The sequence below is a fragment of the Crinia signifera genome, chromosome 7 (assembly GCF_055691185.1).
Source record: "Crinia signifera chromosome 7, ASM5569118v1, whole genome shotgun sequence".
Lineage (NCBI taxonomy): Eukaryota > Metazoa > Chordata > Amphibia > Anura > Myobatrachidae > Crinia > Crinia signifera.
In genome coordinates, this window is record NC_139223.1 from 97,269,613 (window position 1) to 97,295,041 (window position 25,429).

Below are 25,429 nucleotides of genomic sequence, written 5' to 3' on the forward strand. Positions count from 1 at the left end.
GTCTAAAACAACAGTTCAGCGAACTGTTGCGTATGGTTCCCCAAACCAAAAGGATGGTCACTGCACCTATGCTCTGCTGATTCCATAGCTGAACTTCCACTGGCATTATTGTAAGCAGGAAAACTATCTGGTTGGAGCTTAATGGAATGGTTTTACATGACCAAGCAGCTGCATGTAAGCCTCACATTACCAATTCCAATTCAAATTTAGTGGTTTAAAACACACCAGTGCTCATTTGTGGAGCAGTGGAAACGTGTTCTGTGGAATGATGAATTATACTTCACTTTTTTTTTTCCCAGTGAAGAGCAACCTTAATGCTTCAGAATACCAACGCATTTTGAACAATGTTTTGATTCGTACTTTGTGGCAATAGTGTAGGAAAGACCTTTTCCTATGCCAACATGACTGTGCCCCAGTTCACAAAATAAGTACTATAAAGACATGGTTTGGGTTCAGTGTGGAAGAATTTGATTGGCCCTAACAGAGCCCTGACCTCAGCCCCATCGAGCACCCTTGGAACAAAATGGAACTGGAATGTACAGGTTGGGTGCAATCGCACAAGACTTATGGATTGTGATAAGAAGGTTTTTATCTGAGCGGCCCCCTTATATCTTAGTGTGCAGACCTTTATAAGGAAGATATACTATAGGGGTGTGCTACCACTGACAAATGTATTTTATTCAAGGAGAACAAGGAAAGAAAATAATTTGTCCTGGTGTGGTGCACCAACAAGAAATTTCATACATAAAACTTAGCTTTTATTTATTTATATTAGAAGCAAGCGAAAAATTATTAAAAAACACAGATAGACAGACAAAAGACAATAAAGTGTGTTAAAAACTTAACAAGTGCGGGCGTGTTGTGTGTGCTTTAACCATACGTATGTATTGTCCAACTGTCAGACAGGCTCCGTTTTAATTCATTCTGTGAATTTCTAAGATTCCCTTGAACAGACACAGTTATTAGAAGTATATTGGCTAAACAGCTCTATGGTACTGTGTTCTTCAGTTCAGGTAACAATTGGAAACAATTTATACAGATTGTGTTAAGTGTATCAATTTACCCAGATTGGTTACCCTGCAATAGGCTTTGTTCTACTGAAATTGTCCTCAAGCCTGAGGATTGATTATACAGTATTGGTCTGTGGCTTCACACAATCTAAGATAATTGGGTATTTGTTATTATATTTTTTATTTCCTCCTATTTCCATGAATCCTGCTCTCAGGCAGAGAGATTTGTGTGCCAGACCTGCGGAAGACAGACTAACCAGTGTGTGGTCAGGTTACTGCAGCAGATATGAGTTCTCTGCTCATGCCCTCCTGCCACAAATGGTTAGATTGTAATGTCCCCACTTAAATACAAATAATTACAGTATGCCTATGTGGTGATATACACAGACTGAGTATTGCAGTGTATAGATTCTGCAATAGTCAGAAGCCAGAGTGGCTGTTGCTGTGTGAGCAGTATATGAAGCAGCAGGCTTGCGTGCACACTCTAAGTTCCCACTGGGTGCAGCAAACAAGCAATTTAAACAGTTTACGTTTCTGCTGGCATAGAGCCAGACTGATTACAGATCACGCAGAGCCCTGAGAAGGGCTAGCGTTGGAGTAACTGTCACTAAGCAGTTCCCACTAGATGCATACAGACAATCTGTTTGAACAGTCTACGAATCTGCTGGCATAGAGCCAGACTGATTACAGATATTCCATGCAGAGCCCTGAGAAGGGCTAGCGCCGGAGCAACTGTCACTGAGCAGTATATAGATAAAGACACGGAGCACACAGCTAATTGCGCCCGCACGGCTAGAGTTGCCAAGCACGCACTTTCGCTTAGCAGCTTTTTCAAGGCAACTAAGCGAAAGCGCGTGTGTGTGTATCCTCACCATTGTAACAGCATTCTCACTCACTTCTCAGGAAAAACACAGGAAAAAGAAATATCGTCACTTAACCCAACTAGTACAATGTCACTATTTGAATCGTTAGGGCATGGGTTCCCAATCTTTTTCTAATCACGGCACCCTAGAGTATCAGAATTTTTCCTAGGCACCCCTAGGCCCCCAAAAATATATATCACATGAAGTAGATTGTGTTTATATGTGCTTCTTAGGTTCAGTTATGTGGTAAAGGGCAGGATTTGCTTCTGATTGTACACATTTTATGATTGGCAGCCACCAGCACTGTTTTTTTCCAGAAATAATTGATCATAAATAATTTGAATTGGTCCTGGACGACCAACCCAAGGCACCCCTGCAAGTGTCCCGAGGCACCCCAGGGAGCCTAGGCACACAGTTTGGGAACCACTGGGTTAGGGGGTGTTGACCATATACACGAGGGGTGGCGGTACGTGTCCTCCGACCTTTTCATACCCCCACTATACACATTGGCGTGGAGTTGATTTTAGATAGTGTGGCGAGCGCAACGAGGCGAGCCCCTTGAGGGAACACTGTTTACTTTACATGTATTCCGCGTCCCCTCACAGGGCTCGCTTCGCTCGCCACGCTTCAGGCTCGTATTCTGCGTCCGCTCGCCATGCTTCGGGCTCGCTGCTCTCGCCACACTATCTAAAATCAACTCCACACCGACGCGGATAGTGGGGGTATGAAAAGGGTGCTTGTACAATAAAAAATTGCATTGCATCGCATGACATTTGCTGGAATGCGATGCTATGCAATATTGCATTGTACAAGCCCTCCTGTTAATTTAAGGGGAATATCGCATCGCATTGCACGCATTGCACACCACTAAATATGGTATGCGATGGGCACCGTGCTAGGAAACAAGTATCAATATATTTATATGTGTACACACAGATCTCAACGTGTGTGTACACGTCTGTACGCAGAAGGTTCTAGCTGCGTTTACAAAGGTAAATGCCCATTCCCATAAAAGACAAAAAAATAGAGAAAATACATACAGTAGATACACGCTGGAAACAATGTATATAAAAATAAGATTTTAAGCTAAAGTATGAAGCATCATTTTGTAATACAAATTAACTGGCCAGTGGTATACAGAATACCAAATTAATAAGAAAAAAAAAAATATATATATATACTGTAGTAGGGTTATTTTTAATTGTAGAGGTGGTTAATAGGACTCAGTTAGTTGTTAATCGTTGCCCCAACATTAGTTTTTAGGAGTGAGAACTATAAAGGAAATTGTTAATGTCCCCAGAACGGTACTTGTTTAGTTTCACGGCGCCAGTGCAAGGACGCTGAAGCTATGAATATTGGCAGCTTGCCAAACTGCCTTAAGGTAAGCTATTAGCGTATCGACTGTTTAAAGTCTGGTAGCTTGCTAGCTGCTTAGTTGTGTAGTTTCAGGGCAGCAGCGCTACTACTCCTAACCTCCTGTGAAGTGAGCGCCTCTCACACAGCGCTTGTGCCCACATGATATCCTCTGTCCTGTGAAGAGGGGATCATGAGGGCGCATGGGGGCATCTCCAGACAGACCGGAGAGTGCTTCTTGACGGCAGTTGAGAAGCGCTATGCCAGCAAGCTCATGGCTGCCATCAAGAGGCATGTGCTCCCGGGGACCATGATATACAGCCACTGCTGGAGGGCGTACCAGACCGACCAGCTAGAGCAGGCTGGCTTTCATCACGCCAGGGTCAATCATCGATTCCACTTCGTGGATCCAGAGAGCGGCGTGCATACGTAGAACATAGAAAGGCTGTGGGGATCCTGTAAGTGGCAGTATAAGCGCCAAAGGAGGACCGCGCATCATCACCTGGGCTCATACCTCCAGGAATTTATCTGGAGGAAGACTCTTTGCGCGGAGGACGCCTTTAAGCGCATTCTTCAGGTGCTGACCCTGCTCCCCCAGGCAGGGGCGAATTTAGGTGTGAGGCCACCCCTAGGCACACAATTTTTGAAACCCCCCCCCCCATCTTTTTTTTCATTTTTAAAAAAAAAATTAGTTATAATCATTACTATATCCTCCTTCCCCTAGTGTCACATCCCCTCTTGCATGGCAGCGAAGCAATTTGGGCGCTGGAAGGGGGAGGCGTTGTGCTCGCTAAGCACTGAGCAACCGCTGCTTAGCAGCCCTACCTGAATTTGGCCCAGTATGATAAGTGTACATCCAGGCTGCAGTAAAACAGCAGTAGAATAAGGAGAGAGAGAGACAGACTCATTCATACATACTGCCTGGCTTACTTTAGTTTTGCCTTGATCCAGCAAGCCAGGCTGTGATGACACAGGCACACAATGGGAGAGCTCCATTCTGCCTCTCCTCTGGACAGTTCAACAGGCTGCCAGGGAACCCGATCCGCGGCCCACCCACTTCTTCCCTGCAGTCTGTGTACACTCGATCACGGAGCTGCAGTCTGCAGCTTAACATACCATGATAGGACAGCTGTACACAGCAGCCACAGTCCATCGCTCCTCAGAGATTCCAGTGGCTGTCATCTTGATGTCAGAGGGGGTGAGCAAGGAGCGCTGCCTTTACCACATTTCTGCACGCAGTGCCTTCCTGCAATCACGCTGTCATTTCCTGCCTGTGCAGGAGTCAGTCATGAAAGAGCAACCTGCTGGGGGGGAGATTCCATGCCGCCCCCAGCAGGTGCCGCCCATAGGCACGTGCCTCACGTGCCTAATGGGAAATCCGGCCCTGCCCCCAGGCCGACAAAGTCTGAGTCAACAGCGTTCAAGTCCGCAACTGCTTCCTCTGCAAGTGCTGATGACGGCACTGTTGTTCCTCAATAATGACTTTTTCCTAGATATTCTTGTTTTTTTTCTGTCTTTTTATTGTTCTTCTAATTAATTGTATTCTCATGTAATATTTTTTTTTTCCTCATTCATCGTTATATTTTACTAAAAAACAGTTAACAGTTAACACATGTCATCATTGCTGTCTCAGGTGTATGATTATGTAAGGCCGATTTTGCATCTACTAATTAGACGCTATAGCATCTAAGCAGTGGACAGAAAATTCAGACGCACTGTCAGCACTGAGCTGCCGCCTAGTCACTACGCTGACAGTTGATTGTGGTGCCACAATGACCTGTCAGCACACAGATCAGAGTGTATCATTGCATTGCTGCTGGAGCGTTTGAGATGCTCCTACGTATCACAAAGATGGAGCGCCTCTCCGCCGGCGCCCTCATGATCCCCTTTCCACAGGAGAGGGGATAGCATGCGGGCACAAGCGATGTGTGAGAGGTGCTCACTAGTCTTCACAGGAGCTTAGGTGTAGCAGCGCTGGGCTGCCTTGGAGGAGTCAGCATAGTATGCTGTTAATGTACATTACAGAAGTAAGGTGGCAGGTGCTGCCGCCCTGAAACTAAACAAGTAAGCAGCTAGCAAGCTGCCAGAATTCATAGCTAGAGCGTCCTCGCGCTGCCGCCCTGAAACTATACAACAAGCTGCCAGAATTCAAACAGTCGCTACGCTGATAGCGTACCTTAAGGCAGTTTGGCAAGCTGCCAATATCCATAGCTTCAGCTGCCGCCGTAAAACTAAAGAATTACCCCAAGAACTCTTCACTCCTCTTGGGGAGTGGATAATGGATGGTTATGTAAACTATATGTCACAATAGGGGTTTTGGGGACCCAGTCATGACCGCAGTGAACCAGTGCTGTATACTTGAGACACTGGATCAGAGGATTCTGGGATTTTACTAGAGTTTGAGTCCGAGAATACCAGAATAACTTTGCATGCCAGATCTGGGAGTACTGAATAAATGAAGGATTCTTACTTGGATAAACTGAAATAATAACTTTGTGATGGGCCACCGGCAATTGTGTAGGAACTGTGACTGGTTGATGAATTCCTGGCTACCATAGGAGCACCGGGAGAGTGCCCTACAGGAGCTGGTGTACAAGCTAGAACTGGAGCGGCTGGTGCAAACTGTCTGCGCTGGAGGAGGTTGAGGATCAACCTCTAGCAGCAGTCCCAGATCAGGCTGCACTGGTGGTGCTTGATGCTTGGCGGGTAGTTTGTAGGTCCAACACATACAATCTCAGGCCGTGAGGATTGACTGAACTCCTTGGCGAGGGTGCGCCTAACCGCGGAGCAGTCTTCACCAGGGATCCCTGCAAGAGGCTTTGGATTTTTCTGCGTCTGGACAGCAGGTCACAGCCCCTCGCTAGGAGAACTCACTGGTGGCAGGAGAATAACTGAATGGATAACTGGAGGTAGGTCAGGACACAGAGGCTTGAGGGACAGGTGATAATAATGAAGAACAGAACTGGCTGACTTGGCGTGGAGACTCCGGGATAGATAATAGATAACACAAAAGGCCGACTTGACTTCAGGAGAAGGGAACTTAAACAGCAGGATAACTTAAAGCAAGTTATATAGCCAAGCACAGGGAACCAAAAAATTGTCCTTGCTGCCGTCTAGAAGGGATACTCAACCCTTCTTGAAAACAAAAACAATACACAAATAGTAGACGGAGCATATGGACACACTAGATACTCAAGTTTTGTTAAAAATACATATGTGTTTATTTTACCAATCAATAGTAATTAAGAAAGAGCACCGGCCGGTGAAACCAAATATCAAACAACAATCATATAAAAATACAAACACTCAAATTGATGGCACAATTATAATATTCTAATTCCTCAGGCTAACACCAATCACTCACTGAGTGATTTTTAGCAGCAATTTTAAATAGCCTATGGTGGGAGTAAAAACAAAAAGCTGTGTAGCTGTTGGGGGGCTCCTTTTATCTTTATTAGGTATGAATTGGATAAGGAGACAGCCACTAGTAGCGAAATAAGGGGTTAAAAGTTACATTGACATACACACAATTAGTGATATTAGGCAGAAAAAATGTGGTTTAAAGATTTAAAAATTTAGGCAAAGGTGACTGGAGATGATAGTGCTTGGGTGTATACGGGGGTATATTCCCCACCAGGGTGTTTCAGGTGATATTTCTATACAATAAATAGAAACTTAATGTGATTCCCCAATTTACACTTTTTGATAATTGCCTAGATTGGCTTCAATGGTGTATTGCAGGGGTAGGCAAGTAATTTTTCCGGAAGTTTGAAATGATTTTGGTCGAGGTCCAAAAAATCACACAATCAGATATCTGGAATGTAATTCATTTTTATTTTGGTGCAGAAACGTATACTTATTAATTACTTTGTAATATACAACTGCTTAGCAACAGACTACATTCCTTAAAAATAGTTTTAACAATTAAAACTTTAGTAGACATTATCTGTCCTATGTTACACTTGAAAGTGAATCTAGTTGGCATGCAAGAGCAATCTCCTTCTTTGTTGGACATAACCATGTAGCACTGCAGGTGGGGCTGATGTGACATGTGCAGAGACAGTTACATTTGGGTGAGGTGTGCCCAAACTGATATCTACACTGCAGTGTAAGAGTAATGCAGCCAATTTTTACTCTGCACAGGGCCAAATGCCTCACCCAAATGTAACTATCTGCACATGACACATCAACCCCACCTGCAGTGCTACATGGTTTGGCCATTTCAGAAGGACATTGCTCTTGCAAACCAACCAGAATCACCCACTTAATGAGAGAAATTGCACTTGCGATCCTGAGCCAGTTTTTTAAAGTTTGTAACTCTTGGCGAACACCTAATACGCAGAGTGTCTTCAAGATGGGCATCTGTTAACCTTGATCGATGTCTGTTCTTCAGAAAATTCAACTTGGAGAAAGAGGTCTCACATATGTATGTGGAACCAAACGTGGTAGCTATGTTGATAGCCAGTTTTTTACAATTTACATACTTTTCAACATGCTTAGCCCAAAAATCTTCAGTGGATGCAGGTCGATTATCTCCATTTGAAGGCTAGCTTTTGAAAATCCGAACAACTTCTCAGCTACATCACTCCATTCTCCCGCTGGCGAAACTTCAAAGGGAGTTTTTTTAAAAATGCATAATTTTCCCTATCTCAGCAAAGTCTTTGAATCTTGCTGCAAATTCCTTTCTAAGATCTGAGACAAAAGAAAAAAGTTTGGTACCGTGTTAGCCAGTTGATAAGAAAAGTTTTATTGTTCCTCAGTGAGAAAAACAAAATAGCAATCTAGCAAATATGATACCTTTTTAATGGCTAACAAAAATAAATGTTGTTAAAATGCAAGCTTTCGAGACTTCTTAGGTCTCTTCCTCAGGCATGGTATAACAAGGTGTGTGAAGAACCACATATATATACACAGCAGAGTAGGAACAAGATGTGATAGATGGACATTCTTAAGATCAAAACAAAACAAAATAACAGAATGAGCTTGTAAATTGAGTCCTTAATTAGTTTGTAGATAAGTAGTGTGAAAGTTTTATTGTCTCTAAGTTGATGACAGACCAGAGTTAGAGCTCCGATGCCCTCACTCTCTCTGGGCCAGATTCCTCAGATGTTGTAGTGGGCCATAAATCCCTCGGATAGATTCAGTCCTGTGTTAAGGGTGTCAAACGTTGTCATTAATTTGTATTCCCAGACCCTCCTGTCTCTTTGTGATTTGAAATTTCCTTTTAGTATAATCACTTTCATATGATCCTGATTGTGTCCTGGGCTGCAGAAATGTTTGGCCACAGGAAAGTGTGTCTTTTTTTCCTTTATTGTGTGGCGATGGGACCTCATCCTTGCCTTAAGTTTTTGTCCTGTTTCTCCAACATATAGACCCCCAATAGGACATTTGGTGCACAGAATCAGGTACACTACATTGGTAGTAGAACATGTGAATGTCCCTGGGATCTTATAGTCCTGTTGTGTGTTGGGGATCCGTACACTGTCTGTAGTGAGGATATGGGCACAGGTTTTGCAGCTCCTTACATTGCAGGGATAGGTTCCTCTTTGTGTAATGGATGGCAGTGAACTTCGGATTATAATATTTTTCAGGTTTGCAGGTTGTCGGTAACATAGTAGTGGAGGGTCTGGGAATATTGTTTTCAGGCGGTCATCTTTGTGTATGATGTGATGTAGTTTTTTTGCAGTTTTTCTTAGCACCTCAAGCTGTGGGTTGTAGGTGACTACCAGGGGTACACGGTTGTTTCTTTCTCTTTCTTTATATTGGAGAAGTTGATTTCTGGGTATCCTGATGGCTCTGATAATCTGATCGTTGATTGATGTGGGATGATATCCCTGATTTAAAAAGGTCCCTTTAAGTTGTTTTAAGTGGACATCTCTATCTGCTGGGCTGGAGCAGATGCGATGATATCTGATGGCCTGGCTGTAGACAATGGATTTTTTGATGTGTTTCGGGTGGAAGCTGTCCCATCTGAGGTATGAAGGCCGATCCACGGGTTTTCGGTATAGGGTTGTCTGTATTGCGTTGTTTTGAATTGTTATAGTGGTGTCAAGGAAGTTTATCTCGGTATATGAGTAATTCATTGTCAGGTTTATTGTTGGATGAAATCTGTTAAATTTTTCATGGAAATGTATGAGCTCTTGTTCAGAATCAGTCCAGATGATCAGGATATCATCGATGTAACGGAAGTAAGCCAAGGGTTTGATTGAGCAGGATGCCAAGAAGTCACTCTCGAGTTTTGCCATGAACAGATTGGCGTATTGCGGTGCCATTTTACTGCCCATTTACTGCCCACACACAACAGGACTATAAGATCCCAGGGACATTCACATGTTCTACTACCAATGTAGTGTACCTGATTCTGTGCACCAAATGTCCTATTGGGGGTCTATATGTTGGAGAAACAGGACAAAAACTTAAGGCAAGGATGAGGTCCCATCGCCACACAATAAAGGAAAAAAAGACACACTTTCCTGTGGCCAAACATTTCTGCAGCCCAGGACACAATCAGGATCATATGAAAGTGATTATACTAAAAGGAAATTTCAAATCACAAAGAGACAGGAGGGTCTGGGAATACAAATTAATGACAACGTTTGACACCCTTAACACAGGACTGAATCTATCCGAGGGATTTATGGCCCACTACAACATCTGAGGAATCTGGCCCAGAGAGAGTGAGGGCATCGGAGCTCTAACTCTGGTCTGTCATCAACTTAGAGACAATAAAACTTCCACACTACTTATCTACAAACTAATTAAGGACTCAATTTACAAGCTCATTCTGTTATTTTGTTTTGTTTTGATCTTAAGAATGTCCATCTATCACATCTTGTTCCTACTCTGCTGTGTATATATATGTGGTTCTTCACACACCTTGTTATACCATGCCTGAGGAAGAGACCTAAGAAGTCTCGAAAGCTTGCATTTTAACAACATTTATTTTTGTTAGCCATTAAAAGGTATCATATTTGCTAGATTGCTATTTTGTTTTTCTCACTGAGGAACAATAAAACTTTTTTTAAGATCTGAGACAAAACTTGAAAATACTGCAGTGTCCATTTCAGAATATTTTTCCCTTAATTCACGAGAAGTTGGAAAATTAATAAATTCTTGCTTTTACATAGTAGGTAAGGCTGAAAATGTCTTCTTGAAATATATCAAGCTTGCGACGGAAAGCAGAAACACTTTGTATCAGATCGCATATTAACTTTACGTTCCCTTGCAAATCGGTATTAAGCTCATTTAAATATTTGAGAATGTCTTTCAGAAAGGACAAATCTTGCATATTGCACTTGTTGGCTAGGAACTCCATGTACTTCCCTGCTTCATCAGTATTCAAATTTGCCAGGAATGCTGTCACTTCGTCTTTTATGTGCCAAAACCGTTCAATAACTTGTCTCACAATAATAAAAACGACGGTAGAGTGTCTAGTACTCAACGTTTCAGTGCTCTTTTATTAAATAAAAGAGCACTGAAACGTTGAGTACTAGACACTCTACTGTTGTTTTTATTATTGTGAGTCCAGAGTACCGCACCTCTGTTCCTGTGCATCCTGTTTTTCCGCAAAGCGGTGAGGGCACCTGCGCAAATTATTTGCAATCAAGCTGGTAGTGCCGGTCCTCCATCCAAGCTATATATATATTTTATTGCAAAATTTTTAAATTGGGAGTTTAATTTGTGCACCTGCAACTTTGACTTTGTATGCAGTTCTACTGAAAGATCTCCGCAAGGTCGCACCTCTCAATTGGTGTGCACCCCAGGGCCCCACCCCTGTATGTGTATATATATATAAATATATCAAGAGAAATACCCTTTCAATGCGCTAATTGATATCTGTCTGGGCAGCAACTCTATTAGTCCCCCCTGTTAGTGGGGGAAGTGGGAGAAATGGAAGAAAGAGAAACAGAGTGCACCCCTAACGTAAATTCCACCACCAGAATATGACCAATAACCATGAATCAGTGGAAATTCCAGTAAGGTATTCACAATTAGTGATTTAATACAACATTTATTAAAAACATGTAGTTTTCATCTGTGTAGTATAATTCATACAAAACATGGAAATACACCCAACGCGTTTCGTCGATACGACTTCCTCAGGGGCAAAATTTCTATGGTGGTAGATAAAACTTCATTAGCTACATGATAGACTCAGTTAAAAAAGATAGATTAAAAATAAGTGGACAGGTACATACCCGTATGTTGGTGGGTAGTGAGAATATTCACTCCCGGTATGTGAACCTTCTAAAAAAAGCGGATCCTATGAGGATCTTTAATATATAGTGCACAGCTGCATCTAGAACATAAGTAATAGATAATTAATTTATAAAGGAGGAGAGCAAGAGAGAATAAAGGATAAAAAGAGGATAAAAGGGGTATAGGGATAACCGGTGCAAATTTGGCACATACCAAGTTCCAACTGTATTCCAATAATGGATCTTGGAAAATGCAGATATCCTTCTAAAAGTCGGATCCTTTGAGGATCTTAGTATTTAAAGCACAGCTGCATCTATAATATAGATAATCAATATAAAATTTATATAGGAGTTGGGCAAGTGGAAAAAACAACAGAAAGTAGGAAGGGATAGTGACTCGAGCAGATTTGGCACATACCAAGTTCCGTCTGTAATCGTATATGGGTCCTAGATAATGTAGAATGAGGACTCCTATAGAATTAATGAATGGGGGCTGGTAAGTCATATTGAATACATGAGTGAAAAACATGCTTTCCAATTATAAGGTATGGCATACAATTAAAACAGTAAAAACTATATTATAGATGCAGCTGTGCTTTAAATACTAAGATCCTCAAAGGATCCGACTTTTAGAAGGATATCTGCATTTTCCAAGATCCATTATTGGAATACAGTTGGAACTTGGTATGTGCCAAATTTGCACCGGTTATCCATATACCCCATTTTTTATCCTCTTTTTATCCTTTATTCTCTCTTGCTCTCCTCCTTTATAAATTAATTATCGATTACTTATGTTCTAGATGCAGCTGTGCACTATATATTAAAGATCCTCATAGGATCCGCTTTTTTTAGAAGGTTCACATACCGGGAGTGGATATTCTCACTACCCACCAACATACGGGTATGTACCTGTCCACTTATTTTTAATATATCTTCTTTAACTGAGTCTATCATGTAGCTAATGAAGTTTTCTCTACCACCATAGAAATTTTGCCCCTGAGGAAGTCGTATCGACGAAACGCGTTGGGTGTATTTCCATGTTTTGTATGAATTATACTACACAGATGAAAACTACATGTTTTTAATAAATGTTGTATTAAATCACTAATTGTGAATACCTTACTGGAATTTCCATTGATTCATGGTTATTGGTCATATTCTGGTGGTGGAATTTACGTTAGGGGCGCACTCTGTTTCTCTTTCTTCAATATATAAATATATAAATATATATATATATATATATATATCATGCACAGATGGACCGGCACTCCCAGCTTGATTTGCAGGTTACTGGCGCAGGTGCCCTCACAGCTTCAAAGTAAGCAGAGTATTCAGGAACAAAGGTGCGGCACTCCGGACTTTCAATTTGAATAACGACACTGTACTGTCGTTATTCAAATTGAAAGTCCTGAGTGCCGCACCTTTCTTCCTATATATATATATATATATATATATATATATATATATATATATATATATATAATATATATATATATATAGCAATCACTATGGCATACGGCACTCATCAATCCAAACAACAGGTACAACGCAAATGAATCAGCCAACAGGCAGTGCGGTAAGTCAACGTTTCGGGTACTGAAACCCTTTATCAAGACATGCATGATACAACCGAAGTACTTACTTTTATGCAGACAATCAAGTGCAAACCACCCAGTGACAAGAATGACTCCCTGTGAGTGCGCCAACCCAGACCCTGTGATGTCATCCTGGCGCCGATGGGGTGTCGGTGTCAGTCAGGGCAGGGGGCATGAAAGTGGGAGAATGACAGGTAACCCAAGAACCTAGTGAAAGAAAATGCAATATGATTAAAAACAGTAGGAAAAATCAGCAGCAAAAAACTGACGAACAGAAACATGTTACAGGCTTCATGGACAGTGCGGTACAAAATTGCAAAATACTGTTGTGGATGTACGCACGATTCAAAATAAATATAACTCTGGTCGACATGAAAGAATCTACATCAACCATAGGTCGACATCACAGAAAGGTGGACATGACAAACATTAGCAGAATCAGAGTACGGGTAAATCACAACATGGTCAGATCCATTAACGAGCTGGAAATGACATTGATTAGAGAAAACACAGTAACGAAAGATGCTCATTGAGACCTAGTGGGTGAACCGTCTGCAGGCGGTCTATCCACCGGGCTTCCAGTCTTAACAGTAGTTTATCACGGTCCCCCCCTCTGACGGAGATCGGGACACTGTCAATCATTTTGTAGCGTATCGAAGGCAACGGGTGTTTGAACTCTTTAAAGTGCCTAGCAACCGGTTGCTCGGCACCTTTCCCTTCTAGGGCAGCCCTGATCGCTGACCTGTGGTTGGCGATGCGTTCCTTAAATTGAGTAATGGTTTTGCCAATATACAAAAGGCCACACGGGCATTTAATATAATAGATGACATGCCGACTGCTACAAGTGAGGGGGAATTTAATGAGAAATTTTTCTCCTGTCCTAGGATGGAAGAAGTGATCGCCGGTCTCTAGGCTAGAGCAGGTCGTGCATCCAATGCATTTGTAATTCCCGTTCTTGCGGGATAAGAAATACGGTTGTGGTTTCTGATAGTGTTTACTCACATCGTTATGCACTACCCAGTCCTTAAAATTCTTACCCCTCCTGTAGGAGGGCAAGAAGGAGCTGTTGCGTAAACTGGGGAGGGATTTATTGGTGGATACGATAGGCCACACATTTCTAGCAGATTTGACCAGCTTACTACTATTGGTAGTGAATTTTTGAGTCCAGACAATTTTGTTATCTAGGTTTTTGGTGGCAGTAGTGTTAAGGACAGTGTTCCTGTTAAGTCTGAGCACCTTAGCTTTGGTGTTTTTGAGCAGCGTGTACGGATAACCTCTTGAGAGGAAATCAGTGATCATAGAATTGATCTCAACCTCTGCATCCTCAATTTTGCTGCAGATTCTGAAAGCTTGCAGAAATTGGGAGTAAGGGAGACCCCACTTCAGTACCCGAAACGTTGACTTACCGCACTGCCTGTTGGCTGATTCATTTGCGTTGTACCTGTTGTTTGGATTGATGAGTGCCGCATGCCATAGTGATTGCTATATTTTCTCTAGCTGAGATTGCGTGCACCGCACAAGCTGCCACAAGTACGGATGAGTGCTGGGCATTTCTGCTATTTAAATATATATAGATATATATAGATATATATATATCTATATATATATATATATATCGATATATATATATATATATATATATATATATATATATATATATATATATATATATATAGATATATATATATATATATATATATATATCTATATATATATATATATATAGATATATATATATATATATATATATATATATATATATATCTATATATATATATATACACACACAATTTATTTTGTTTGTATTCTGTGTACCACTGGCCAGTGAACTTTTATTACAAAATGATGCTTTATACTTTAGCTTAATAAATATTTTTTTTTTTAATATTTACATTGTTTTCGGCTCATTGTATATATTTTCTCTACTGTACCTGTGCCACTGAATCCTTTTTTCCCTCATTGCCGCGCACTCCTGCAAGTGACGATCGCCTTGCAATTAGAGAATTTTCTGTGCTGTCCTGTTTGCTGGCAGCTGTATAATCTGCAGTCTCTTCTGCTGCTCAGCATTTGTCTCAGTACTGTATCTTTTCTTTGTGTTGGCTGACCTGGCGACATGCTGAAAGACTTGTTGCTAACTTGCAGCATTAGAAATAAAAGGCACTTCCTAGATAACAAAGCGATGACGTGTCTTGATGCCCCCCCCCCCGAATCCACGTATAAATGGCAGTTAGTACTTGTTATTTGCCACAGACCTGAAATATTGAGCAATAATGTGTTCTCTTCAATTTATTCAGATTAGTTTTGCGAAGACTTTATCCACTTGCTGTTAAAATTTGCGAGCACCTCAAGCTCCCCGAATTTCAAGGAGTTAGTCGTACTTTAGCTCATTGGGCATGTTACAAGGTAACCCATTTTATTTTTATCTTTATTTGGTGGTTCCTTTGTATGAAATGTGTATAAAATGCATTATTTTTGCAGGTTCAGCAGAAAGAGAAATCTGACGAAGAAGTAGCTCAGGCCATCAACCAGAAGCTTGGTGACACCACAGGGATTTCTTATGCAGAAATTGCATCAAAGGCCTTTGACTGTGGTAGAACAGAACTGGCAATAAAAGTATGTAATTATCTGAAATGTTTGTTTAAAGATTATTTTAGCACTTATCTCTCTGAAACTTAATTTACGTGTACTGTCACATAAACTAGTATGTTATCATTTTACCATAAAGATCGGTCCATATGCATTCAGATGGAGCTTTTACCCAGTAATTTTAATAAGTAGATACTTTTCTCCTGGTCTTATGATTACAAATTTCTGTGGGCTTTATAATCCGCATGGAACAGAGCCACATTAAGGTCTATGGGGGCCCTGGACAACAAACTTGTGGGGGCCTCTATCAATAAAGTATAATTTATCAACCATCCTTATGACTTAACATAAGGAATGGATTAACAAAAAAGAATGGGACTATTAATACATTTGTTGAAATGAAAGGGCATTTACATTAAAATGGACAGACTTCATAAGATTAAGAAAGGTAGTTCACAAAATATTAGTATAAATATTACATGCAGTAGTTACATAGTAGTTGCCAAATAGAAAATAGCATACAGTGCTGTTTTTATAAATTATTTACAATAACTGATATGTCCAGCACAGCGCAACACAGGTCGAAGCCTGATGCCAGCTATATCACACACTGCCGATGCTGCTGAGGAAGGAACTGAGACTGATTTAATGGCATTGCCCGACTCTCAGCTCCTGCAAATCACAGGAATCTCTGCCACTGCAGTGGTGACTGTGAAATCCTGAGAGAGGCTGACAGTGACTTCATCAGCATCTCAGCTGGCGGGACTTGTATCAGCCGTGTAGTTGGAAAATCGGAGACAAAGTTGAATCATGCTGTGCTCCGATTTCAGTTTGAGCGATTTAGTGAGAGAGTGTGGCTGCCTCGGGACGACCGCCCCTGTCGCCCCTCTTTGGATCCAGCAATGGTATAGTATCATCAACAAACTGGGGCTTCCAGCTGAGAATTGCTGCAGAGATAGTGAAGGTTAAAAGTATAATTTTTCCAACATTAAAAGGGCTCACCAGGCTGACACTTGGCTTGTGATTTGTCTGGCTGTAAACTTATAAAAACATATAAAGTTATAAGATTTTTAAGCATTATAGCAAAACAAAATTAAGTCTAGCAACCATTTTCTATATCTCTCATACAAGTAAGCAACTAATTAGCTGGTGGTTGTTGCAGTGCAAGTTTTATACTAAGGGGATGGAATAAAAGGGCAGAGGCTGAGGGGAGGAAGATAGACAAATCTTACATTCCTACCTACCAACACTTTCTTAACATCTTTCAGTAAAGCACTTTTTTTTCCCTTAAAATACTGTTTCAGAATTGTGTTTTAGTATGTGTAAATATATTTAGGCATGTATTAATTTAAAAAGAGTCCCACTGAAAATAGAACTCCTTCAGATTGTTAGTGCCTCCTCTTAGAAGATGCAACATTTATTCTGGGCACACAAAACTTTTGCACATTTGTAAACTATACAGAGGAAAGTATTGACAATTGGTGTTGATACACTGCACTCACCTAATGTGTTTTCTAGTGTTTGAGGGCGCTGCTTGCTTTTAAGAGAATCCTGGTCCCTTTGGTTTTTAGAATAAAAAGAGTAAGTGGACTAAGCACTGCCCTGCTTGTGAGTAATGGTATTGTGAGAGAAAGTGGAGAGAAACAATGTGGTATGTATAAAATCTGATATATTTATTTAAGGTACATGGAGATGAGATCCTACAGAAGCCGGTGTCCTTAGATGTTCGTGAGGGGTAATGAGATGATGTCTGAGTCCCAGATTGGTACTGACCTTGTGCGGTATTGATTGGTGTTTCAGTACACCTAATGAGGGTCCCATCCAATTCGTACAATCTGGTGAACTAACCCAGGGGGATGCTCCTCAGCCAAATTTCCACCAAAACTTTCCACAAAACAGTAGATGTAAACACTTTTTCAGACAGTGGACATCACCACAACTGGCCCAGGAGGATCCCCCTGGGTCAGTTTACCAGATTACGCTGCAATTGTACGAATATAGAGGACTTCATAGTACAGAGCGACACCCTCAAAGCACAATTCACACAAAAAAATACAATAAAGATTTCATCAGTGAAGCATTCCACACAGCTGAGCAAAAAAATAGGGAAGAGCTCTTACAGAACAAAGAAAGACCTAACAAGGAAGACAAAACTGACACCAATGTTCACTTCATAACTGAATTTAGCAATTTGGCAGGTGAGGTCAAAAACATCATTAACAGACACTGGCATACCCTACTAAAAGATGACACTCTGTCATCAAAACCTTCCTTCTATCAAAACATCCAAAGATAGTATATCGGAAGGCTCCAGATATCAAAAAGACCCTAGTAAAGAACCACATATCACCCAAGAACAATGTACAAACCAAAATAGGTTTTATCGGAGACACACAAGCTCTTCACCATTGTGGCACATGTATAGGTTGTCAGACATGCAGATCAAAAACAGGTAAAAAAACCAAAAACATTCAAATCAGAAGTCACACAACAAGAATTCAAGATTAGACAAGAACTGACATGCCACACAAAAGGGGTTGTCTACCTCCTTTCCTGCCCCTGCGGCCTCTAATATGTGGGCCACACAATAAGACCGTTTGAAGTACGCCTCACAGAGCACATACGTAATATACGGAAGGGGCACAAACTAATATACGGAAGGGGCACAAACAGCATAGCCTATCAGCACATTACAAGAACGAGCACAATCAGGACCCCACAAGCCTTCAATTATCTATCACCACCGTGTTAACATCTAATTGGAGAGGAGGCAGTTATGAGAAGAAATTAGACAAAGAGGAACTTAAGACTCTAGAACCAAAAGCCCTAAACATCGACTTCAATATAGCAACAATACTCTAAAAGAATTTTATTCAACAAGTATAAAACATACTCTACTTTTCACCATCCTGCTCACCACAGGCATTTTTCCTTTTCTCTTTCTCCTGTTTTTCTTTTCCTTTTTCTTTTATCATTTTTTCCTTTCCTTTTTTTTCTAAAACAAGACCCTTGAGATACATACACAGCCGTTCAATCCTGTAAAGCCACGCCTATGACACTACATTTAAAGATGTACTTTAGTGTGTCATTAGATTCTTCATATTTTTCATACTTTTTTACCCACTAGATATTCATCAGAAATCCAGTCATTGACTGGCTAGGCAATATTGAGCAGTTCCTTGCTACATTTAAACACACCAGTTAACCTAGCCCATTCTCGTAACCCAATTCCAACATTATTCTCTACGGAACCGCCCCCACCACTTCAGCAGCCAATAAGATACTGAGTACAACAACCAATTAGGATAATGGGCACCACATAAATGGACCACAAGCAAAGTGCACAAGTAACCTTGAAGTAGGCCGACAGAACCGAAACGCGTTATGACCACACTCCCTCACATCAAGCTGATCCTGTGAGCATTCTGAACGCACAGGACACACAAGCTCAAAAGCGCTGACAACCAGCGTGAAACCTCATCGGCACCCCGCTGGTCTCGCGGGATCACGAGACCCGGAAGTGCCGCAGAAGCCTGCTCTCACACACAGAGAAAAGTCGCTGAAAGCTTTGGGGAAGCCCACACCGGGAACAGCACCGCCAATGCCAGGCCGGCCAACATCCCCAGAACCGTGAGTTACATGCCCACACTCTGCTCAGCGGGACGCCGCTACCAGAGATCTGATCTGACAGTGATCGCACATCACCATATACGCTTGCACGGAAAGGACATAGGTTTAGGAACCTATGAGATTGTAAGGAATCGCCCTAAGCTGCACAGGCACCTCACCATTCACGCACCCAACATCCCATACCAGCATCCTCCACAAACCACCAGACGAGACCGTAGATCCTGTGCTCAGGACCTACGGCAGCCAAAGAAGTCTAGTATAGACTGTCTGATAACACGTTTGGTGAATTTCTCCCCTGGTGATACTTGTTCAGGATCATTCCCAAAAAGTGGGCACTCCCATTATGTGTACTGAAACACCAATCAATACCGCACAAGGTCAGTACCAATCTGGGACTCAGACATCCTCTCATTACCCCTCACGAACAGGAGCTCATCTCCATGTACCTTAAATACATACTGTATATCAGTTTTTATACATACCACATTGTTTCTCTCCACTTTCTCTCACAACACCATTACTCACAAGCAGGGCAGCGCTTACTCCACTTACTTTTTTTATACAGGGGAAAGACCAGCACAAAAATGTGTGTATTGGTTATGCCTAAATCATTAATGGTTGGTAATTGTGTTGTCAGGGGCTGCCCATTTAGCCCCGATAATCCGTCGCAATGTGTTTCACATAAAACTATCACGAGTTTTGACTGATGGTCAAGATGGTTATCAGAGGCTCTGTTCTGAGTCAAGATATCAGAATATAGCTAATGCAAACAGGCATTTTTGTCCGACAGACACCTTGCTCTGCATTTGCAATTTATGACACGGAACTGCACAGCAGCTTCCTTGCTTCTGTGCAATTCTTTACTATCCTGAATAAGGCCCATGAGCCCATATGATGTTTATACCATGCCACCCTCTATTAACAGTGTTTGAAAAATAAAAAATATTAACTTATGGTTAATTTATTCTTTAAGCTTTTGGAGTATGAGCCAAAGTCAGAGGATCAGGTACCATTGCTTCTAAAGATGAAGAGAAGCAACCTTGCTCTTGGTAAAGCTATTGAAAGTGGAGACACTGACCTTGGTAAGTGACTTAACTAAATGTGAGGATCCTATAAAATAGGAGACTAATACTTCTTCTCATCTCCATGGGGCGAGTTTAGGTGTAGCTCACTTCAGGTATGCACAGCTGCCAGCGCTGACATTACTATTATGATGATCTGTAATTTTTATGGGCTGGGAACTAGTTTAAAAGACAAACACCCTACCATATGCACCTAGATGAAATTATACCCTTCCTACTTTTTTTTTTTTAAAACAAGTTGTTTTATTAAACAAGTACAGTAAGTTTACATCACAAGATTATGAACTCACAAGGGCAATAAAAACCATAAGTACAATAGATAAGTAAATATAAATAATAGTAAGAAAAAAGAAGAAATCAAAATTATGAACGGTACTCATAACTGCATATCTTGCAAAAAACATAGAGCATACAATTATCAAAGTATAGCATAACCAAAGCAATACAAAAGAAAATCTATTCTTGTATGGTACCTATACCCACCCACCACCAGAACCTCACCATAGTAGTCCCTTCAAATACCTTTTAAAAAATTTGATTGCATTTCAGTGTCTATGGATACAATGTATATTCTCTTCCTACTGTACCTTTTTAATCACATTGTGTTTCATCAACTGTTTAGCTATTCAGATTGACATATGAAAGATGCTGACCAAATGTTAATTTGGTTTATACACATAATCCTTCAGCATGTTAGTTCTTTGTAAATCATACGTCAATTAGAAAAAGGAAAATTGGGGATAAGGGCCATACCAGTCTAAGTTGCACTATACCAAGGAAATATCCTTTAGAGGTTTTTAATAAATTTATATTGATACAACTTTTCTGAAACTACTGACTATTGAAGTTGTTATTCTCCACTTGGTCAAAAAGACACCTTCTAACTTACTGCTTCTACATGTGACAGTCAGTGGTGCACCCCGAGTTAGATTAATGTCATTGTATGACTCTATGTTCAAGGGAGAACTAAGAAGAAAAAAGATAACTCTGTTTGGGGGCACTCTTATGTTTCAGAAAGGTTATTGTACTATTACTTTTTTTTTTAAAAACAAAGCTTTATTTGTTAATTCACTTAAAATATCATGACCGCCATAATTTATTTCTATGTCTGCCACACTGTGAAATATCTTTGTTAATTCACCACACCCACAGCAATCTATATGGGATAAAAATGACCATCATATACCCCACGTATATTAGACAATCTTTAGAATACATATGAGGTTAAATCATAGGTCATTAGTTTAATTACGCTGTGTTGCTATTTTAGTTTGATCATAGATTAAACCACTGTTTATTTTTGAGTGTCCAATTGCACCCTTTAGGTATGTTATTTATTAGAGACAATGTACATAATTTATATTGATGACAGAGGGTCACCAGAAATATAGAGTCAGTCCTGTATAGAACTATGTCACTTCTGCTATTCACCCATCATGTCATTGGATAGCGGAAGGGAAATGAGAGAGTGGGAAATTCTAGGGTTATGACTGAAAGATAGAACAGATAGCTGATTACAGTGCCGACACAAAACTACAGGCGACCCTGATACTATAAAAGCATTGCAGGATACAGTTGCCGAGTTAGAGTCAACTCTCATACCAGCTATGGAATAGGTGAGCATAGGTAGGAGGGGTTACATAGTTAAATAGTAGGTAAGGCTGAAAAAAGACTTGCGTCCATCTAGTTCAACCTGGTATAGATATCCATTGCTGATTTGGTAGGTTCTGATATTTTACAGACAGATTATATTTCTTATTTGTACCCCTGGATGTTTTTATCCAGTAAATGTTTGTCCAACTTTGCCTTGAACGCATTTAATGAGCCAGCCGTTACCACCTCTCTGGGAAGAGAGTTCCAGAGTTTGACTGTTCTGACCATAAAGAAATTCTTTCTACTAGCTGAATGAAATCTTTTTTCTTCTAATCTATACTCATGCCCGCGTGTCCTAGATTCCTTTCTAGTAGAAAAGAGGGTGTGTGACAGTTCCTTATATTGGCCCTTGATATACTTGTACATGTTGAGCATGTCCCCCCTTAAACGTCTCTTTTCCAATGTAAATAGTCCCAAATTGCTTAATCTCTCCACGTAGCTTAAATTCTCCATTCCCCTAATACAGGGGTTCCCAATCTTTTTCTAATCACGGCACCCTAGAGTATCAGAATTTTTCCACGGCCCCCCTAGGCCCCAAAAAGATATATCAAATTAAGTAGATTGTGTGTATATGTGCTTCTTAGGTTCAGTTATGTGGTAAAGGGCAGGATTTGGTTCTGAATGTACACATTTTATGATTGGCAGCCACCACCACTGGTTTTGTCCAGAAATAATTGATCATAAATAATTTGAATTGGTCCTGGACGACCAACCCGAGGCTCCCCTGCAAGTGTCCCGAGGCACCCCAGGGAGCCGCGGCACACAGTTTGGGAACCACTGCCCTAATAAGCTTTGTTGCTCGCCTTTGGATTTTTTCTAATTCTATAATGTCCTTTTTATAGTGTGGGGCCCAGAACTGCACTCTGTACTCGAGGTGAGGTCTCACCAATGCTTTATGCAGTGGCATAATTACCCTTGAGTCCCTAGTTTCCATTCCCCTCTTAATACATGCCAGAATTTTGTTGCCCTTTTTTGTAGCTACATTACAATGGGCACTACATCCCAGTTTGCTGTCTATTTGGACTCCTAGATCCTTTTCAAGTATGGAATTACCCAGTTCCTCTCCACTAAGGTTGTAACTTGCACACTGGTTGTGTCTCCCAAGGTGCATAACCTTACATTTATCTACATTGAACCTCATCTTCCATTTTTTTGCCCACTCATCTACAATTGCAAGATAATTTTGAAGCATGGTGACATCTTCTGATGATTTGATGACTTTGCTAAGTTTTGTATCAAAGATGGATACATTGCTGAGTAACCCTATCCCAATATCGTTAATAAACATGTTAAACAGAATGGGCCCCAAAACTGAACCCTGGGGCACTCCAATTAGTACCGGTATTGTATCTGATACCGCACCATTCACAACCACTCTTTGTTCTCTATTACATAGCCAATTCCCTACCCATCTGCAGATATTTTCACCCAATCCTAGGTTCTCCATTTTATTAATCAATCTCTTGTGTGGGACAGTATCAAATGCTTTAGCGAAATCTAGGAAAATCACATCAACAGCATTTCCATTATCGAGGTTTTTGCTAACCTCTTCATAGAACCCTAGTAGATTAGTTTGGCATCAACGATTTTTCACGAACCCATGTTGGTTAGTACTGAGTAGACGGTGATGGTCTAAAAAATCCTTCAAATAGGATTGATGTTAAACTAACGGGTCTGTAATTAGAGGGATCTTCCTTTTTTCCTTTTTTGAATATTGGCACTACCTACTATATAATTAGTAATTAGTATATCTACACAGTATTGATATTTTAACCATCAAGATAGATGCCTCAATATTAATCAGTGCAATAGCTGCTGTGCTTGATCAATGCACTATTGATGTCCAACTCCAATGTGTTACAATTAATCACCTCACTATTAACACATGAGTACATCTAAAGCAGTGATTATGTAGATGCCTATCTGTATTTTAGCCAATATATGACACTAATTCAATTATTAGATACAGTAGTTTTATAAAATATCTATAGACCAAACAATCAAAAATCGCTATTCCATGTTATAATCTGTTATATTACAATTTCGAAAGTTTATATGACAATCCTTTTTGTTATTAAATTGTATTAGTTAAACACTTAGAATCATTTGTATCCTTTCCACTTTCAGTATCTTTGTATAGTCTTGTTTCTGTTCCACCTTATTTACCCAGTGGCTCAGAGAAACAAAGTATTTGGCAACCCACTGATCAAATGTGGTGTAAGATTCACATCACTTTGTCAATAATGTTAAAAATACATTATTTATGTACTCAGCATGGAGCAGCAACACCAAAATAATGCCACCTCATATATAATCAAATAGGATAGTGCATTGGTTCCCAAACTTTGCGCCTTGGCTCCCTGGGGTGCCTTGGAGCACTTGCAGGGGTGCCTCAGGTTGGTGGTCCAGAATCAATTCAAGTTATTTATGGCCAATGCAATAGGCAAAATCAGTGTTTGTGGCTTCCAATTAAGAATATGTGGGTAAACTGAAGTGAATCATGTTTCTCACCACATAAGTGGATCTAAGGAAAACATTTAAATCACAAATTTTAAAATATTTTTCCTGAAATTAGTAATAGGGGTGCCGTGAATAAAATTCTGATACTTTAGGGTGCCATGATTCAAAAAGTTTGGGAACCACTGGGATAGTGTAAACATTAACCTCTGTGATCAAACTGGACTCCAGTAGCACCAATCAATATCATCTATAGTCAAATTAAGAAGATGATTTTAGAGTTTTTCAGAGCAGGGCAGGGAAGCAACTCTATATTCTGACAAGGTCACACTTGTGTCTCCCTTCCATGGCAGACCTCTCTGAGTCAGCACGTGGACAAGCCGTATCACTATAGGTGCCCATACTGGTCTGCAGTTTGTATACGGCTGCTGTAGGCTGGATCCTGGTCCCGATACCTGCAGTCACGTGTGTGCACCATGTGACCCGCTAGTCTCCTCTTTGTAAATCTCTCATGTAAATCAGCAAACCTATATTCTAAACTCTGTATTTTTTATATACAGAAATACAGTTTATTAGTGCATATTCATTATGCACTTTAAAAGAACAAGAAAATCAAGCAAGCAATCAATACTTATATGTGAAAGTACTGAGAGAGGCCCGTTATCAAACGATACTCAGTATTATCTAGGGAGGTGGGGAGGAGGAGTTGTGAATCCGCTCACAGTTGCTATTAGACCCTTTCCTTTGTATTTTGAATCTATAGTGCTTTTTTAAAGAAGGGAGGCCACCTTTTATTTTAGTAACTCGGCGGGGTGCTATCCGGACCAGTTATGTAAAGCTTGATTGAAAAAGAGAAAAAGAGTTTGCGCTATGGATGCACACCAAAAAGATAAGGTATTTTTTGAGAGTTTATTAAAACTTTTTACTTTTATTAGTTTATTTGGATAAAAAGTAGAGGGGGCACTGTTATCTGTGTCTTTTCAATCTCATAGAGTCGCAGAT

The 25,429-nt window shown here is 40.6% G+C and overlaps 1 protein-coding gene across 4 annotated transcripts in view; it reads left to right on the forward strand.

Annotated features, from left to right (window-relative positions):
* Positions 1 to 25,429, forward strand: part of VPS16 (VPS16 core subunit of CORVET and HOPS complexes) — an 827,293-nt gene that overhangs the window by 439,002 nt on the left and 362,862 nt on the right. For all 4 annotated transcript variants that reach the window (XM_083153510.1, XM_083153511.1, XM_083153509.1 and 1 more), the window contains exons 15-17: positions 15,314 to 15,422; positions 15,498 to 15,632; positions 20,209 to 20,317. In XM_083153510.1, coding sequence (XP_083009636.1) covers positions 15,314 to 15,422; positions 15,498 to 15,632; positions 20,209 to 20,317 — 353 coding nt within the window. The remainder of the gene's footprint in view (positions 1 to 15,313; positions 15,423 to 15,497; positions 15,633 to 20,208; positions 20,318 to 25,429) is intronic.